The sequence below is a fragment of the Limulus polyphemus genome, unplaced genomic scaffold (assembly GCF_000517525.1).
Source record: "Limulus polyphemus unplaced genomic scaffold, Limulus_polyphemus-2.1.2 Scaffold7424, whole genome shotgun sequence".
Classification (NCBI taxonomy): domain Eukaryota; kingdom Metazoa; phylum Arthropoda; class Merostomata; order Xiphosura; family Limulidae; genus Limulus; species Limulus polyphemus.
The window spans coordinates 19,176-23,850 of NW_013673034.1; the positions used below are offsets into that span (position 1 = coordinate 19,176).

General features: G+C 33.3%; 1 protein-coding gene across 1 annotated transcript in view; it reads right to left on the reverse strand.

Moving 5' to 3' along the window:
• Positions 1 to 4,675, reverse strand: part of LOC111089804 (glycine receptor subunit beta-like) — a gene marked incomplete at its 3' end in the record, with an annotated part of 29,884 nt that overhangs the window by 12,785 nt on the left and 12,424 nt on the right. Inside the window, exons 2-3 of the mRNA XM_022402916.1 lie at positions 4,005 to 4,063; positions 1,934 to 2,001 (exon numbers count right to left, since the gene is read on the reverse strand). Coding sequence (XP_022258624.1) covers positions 1,934 to 1,936 — 3 coding nt within the window. The remainder of the gene's footprint in view (positions 1 to 1,933; positions 2,002 to 4,004; positions 4,064 to 4,675) is intronic.

Consider the following 4,675-nt stretch of genomic DNA (forward strand, 5'->3'; position numbering starts at 1 on the left):
GTAGTCCAAGAGTTGGCGGTGGGTGGTGATGACTAGCTGCCTTCCCTCTAGTCTTTCACTGCTAAATAAGGGAAGGGTAGTGCAGATAGCCCTCGTGTAGCTTTGCGCGAAATTCAGAACAAATAAACACATAGATTGGTTTGGTTTGTTTTAAATTAAGCACAAAGCTACACAATGGGCTATCTGTGCTCCGCCCACCACGAGTATCGAAACCCGGTTTCAAGCGTTGTAAGTCCTCAGACATTCCGCTGTGCCACTGGGGGGGGGGATAATATCAAACTGCATCAATTGTAACTACTCCACGTCCCTGATGAGCAATAGATTGTAACTACTCAACGTCCCTGATGAGCAATAGATTGTAGCTACTCCACGTCCCTGATGAGCATAGATTGTAACTACTCCACGTCTCTGATGAGCAATAGATTGTAACTACTCTACGTCCCTGAGGAATAGATTGTAACTACTCCACGTCTCTGATGAGCAATAGATTGTAGCTACTCCACGTCCCTGATGAGCAATAGATTGTAACTACTCAACGTCCTTGATGAGTACTCAACTGGCAGATTGACCAGAGTATTCTTTTGAAGATGAATATTGATTTTAAATCTCTCATAATTTAAATCAAATTGCTCGGATCGACGAGGGTGAAATACTACACAATATTGTAATAGTAGTATTTATTTAACACAATCAGTGAGGAACTGTGATGTACCAGAGAGGGCGTGAGAAAGTAAACAAAGATTCTATCCGGTAGGGTGTTATTTACAAGATACAGGTTTTATGCAAACACACACGAGATAAAAAAAATACAAAAAACTATCATATCTATTGGGGCTAGACAACTTAATCCTTTGTAATAAAGAAGTGCCGGAAAGCCTAATCTACTGCATAACCGTGTAAGATGTAATTCGTTTGCAGTAGTGGCAGTACGGCATTCCGGTTTTAAAAAAGGTGCGCCATGCCCATTCGTTCCCACTCCACTACACCTCTAATACTAGACTAACGTATCAGCCATTGATAAGAAAACTTAAGATTTTTATTAATTGAATTTGTTCAGTCACGTGGTTATGGGACTTTATGAAAAGATACAGACCCATGTGTTATGGTTACACAGGAAAGTAGGCCTAAGTAATACCTAAACTCACAGGCTGAAGAAAAGGAGCTAAGCCTATACTAGGTAAACATGTCAACGTCTTTAGAAAAATAATAAATGACGTGATTCGTAACCTAAAACATTCTGTAAACAATAAAACTCTCACCAACTACCCAAAACTGAAAATGTTATATTTTAGAGCACGTGAACTAATAACAAGGATATATAATTAAAAAGAATACAACATTAAAATAATTGCACGATATATATATAATTTATTAAAAAGAATGACCAGCTTTAAAGAGACTCTACGTATTTCTGTGTTGGTACTCCTGAAGATGGTGGCGTAAGAACACCGAAACATGTTGAGCCTTTTTGCATATATGCACAAGTGCCGTTTTAATTTATTTAATTACAAGTATAGACCGTCAGCCCCCCCCCCCACCCCACACACACACATCGGAAACTTCGTAGACTTCATTAAACTAAGGAAAAGTGATACTAGGAGTAGGAAAGCACGGACAACGTCACCATATATGCAAGGAAAGGGTGGATGTAACTCGCGGTCATTGAGACGCCCCGCACGGCCATCAGATTCGTTCAGAACTCTAAGTACCTAAACTCATACGTGAGTAGTCTAGACAGGTCACTTAACTGTTTTAATTACTTTAAATACATAGCACTGATTTACATCGTATAAATTTTGTGTATACAGATACGAAATACCAGAAGCAAAAACACAGGTTTACTTTAATAATAACAAAGGAATACAATAGCAGGTATCTTTATAAACCAAGGAAAGAAATAAAAAAGTCATATTTTGCGGCTTTATAAACATACCATTTTTCCCTCATTGATTTCATCAATATCCAATATGTCAAGCGAGACTAAGACTTCCACTGGTGTACCTGTAAAAAAAAAACAGACTATGGACTTCTTTTATTATTTCTTTACTGTTGACATAAAAACACATTTTATTCACTGATTCTTTAATAAATTATATAAATCGTCTTTTGGGTTTTCTGCCATTTACACAGTTTTTCTAGAGCGTTTCTGACAGTACGATATACGCAATGTGGCCATCGTTTGAGAGTTGAGACGTATTTTCTTATCTTAGCCACTTTTTACTGGTTGAATAAATGTATTTATGACAGTTTTAAACAATTATTTCATGTTTAGTACAGAATGAGGTCTATCAAAACATAAAGAGAATCCCGTATTACTTCCTGCATTTCGTGTGTTTATACATTGAACAAGTTGTTTTATTTATAGCTCCTACAAGGCCTAAGTTCAACATTAAATACACATTACTATGCTATTTATGATTTATACAAAGGCTAAATGTGAAATGAATATACTTATTTAAGGTTCGCCCAAAGTTTAGATGTGACACTTAGCTCATTTATTGTTTTATTTATAATGTGGCACAAAGTTTATACATAAGTTTACATACACTTATTGTCTTGTTTTAAAGGTTACTCAGCTGACGTACCTTTCCAGCGTACGGGAAAACATAGGAGGGTGAAATAAGGGGTCAGATCTGAATGACAACCCCTATGGTATTCCCCGAGAACGCTAATGTTACCTGTCAGGAGTGGTGATAATCGATTCAGCGGTTCGACAGTTATAAGTGGACACAACACACACACAAATGGTTTAGATGTGTAATACTAACTGCATTTATTGCCTTGTTTACAGGGAACACAATGTTTATATGTAAGATTCAACGAAATCATTTTCTTACTTATAATCCACACAAAATTAATATATAAGATTGAGCACACGTATAGTTTATTGTTTCATCTATAGTTTATAAAAATGTATGCAACACTGACTGTAAGTGTATTTTTTAATGTCGCATGTAAACATGTATGGACCATAGATCCTGTAACATTAAATACACTTACAGTTTTTATGTATGGTTTCTACAAAGTTTTTATGTAACATTAAATGCACTTACTATCATATATACGATTCGTGTAATGTTTAGATGTATGACTGCATTCACTTGTTACATCATTTCAAAGGTTATATACAATATTGGATACATGATTTTCTTACTTATAGCTCATACAAAACTTATATGTAACACCGAAAGCTCTTATAATTTTACTTGTGATTCATGTAATGTTCATGCATGTATATAACACTGGATGCACTTATTGTCTTACTTATGGCTCATAGAAAGTTATCTGCAAAATTAAATTCACACTATTGTCTTATTTATGATTAAAAGAAAAATTTGATATAAGGTTGCATAGACTCATTGTTTCATTTTAAAGTTTACACATAACAATGAATATACGTATTTGTTTATTTACGTTTGATACAAAGTTTATATATATATAACTTAGGATTCTTGCAGTCTTTATATGCAACAATGAATCCGCGTTACGATATTGTTTTATAGATCACACAAACTTATGTGTAACAATGAATCCACGTTATGATATTGTTTTATAGATCACACAAAGCTTATGTGTAACAATGAATCCACGTTATGATATTGTTTTATAGATCACACAAAGCTTAGGTGTAGCAATGAATCCACGTTATGATATTGTTTTATAGATCACACAAAGCTTGTGTGTAACAATGAATGCACGTACAACAGTGTTGCCTTATAACAAAAATATATTTTATATTGATCATATTTAGTCTTTTAGTTATTGTTTCTAAATGATCTTACTTATTACAGGATTTACTATCTCTGTAAACAATCTTTTTTACAGTTTTGCAAAAACAAACATGCTTTATATGTATATTTTATTCCTCAGAACATTTAAATCTTTTCAATCCATACCAAAAGTTTGCTTAGCGTGATATAAGCAGTTACATTTTCCATAAATCCTTATATTGCAGGCCTAAACAAGTTACCAAAGAAACAGAAAAATCATTAAAAAAATCTTACCGTCGAAAGAGGGAGCTTTCAAGTTATTACATTCTCTGGTTCCATAAACGTCTCGAGGCCTAAAAAAATTGTCATTAAAATCTTTATAACCAGGTTTGGTTGCAGATTTCAACCCAAAATTAAATATAATTTTGGCAAAAAAATTTTCTTAAGTTAATACTGTTTTATATTTTAATAAATTTAAAAGTAGTTACATACTTGTTCTTCAAATAATATACTAACATATTTCACAACTTTTTAGTTTCATAGTTGAAACAAAAATATTTTGTTAAAAACAACGAATACAGTTTTGAACGCAAGACGATCATATCCTCTGTCATCGTTGTCTTTTTTTTTACTTCTCAATAATATGACTTTAGTTTAGCTTCTACAGTGATACTTTGACGTTTTCAGTAAAATAAAGATTCTGTGAATTTACGATTTCATAAATGAAAAATAACTGAATCTTACATAACCTTCTTTTGTCGTAAATCAGTTAGTACAACTTATCACTTCGTGAACCACGTTGTTGGTTGAATATCGTGTTTATTTAATACTTTCTCAGTTGATGTCTTTCATTATGTTGTAATGGATTGTGTGGTAATTACAGTACAATATTCCCAGAATCTGTACAAATACTACTTCATGTTATCAAAGGAATGTGTGGTAATTACAGGTACAATATTCCCAGA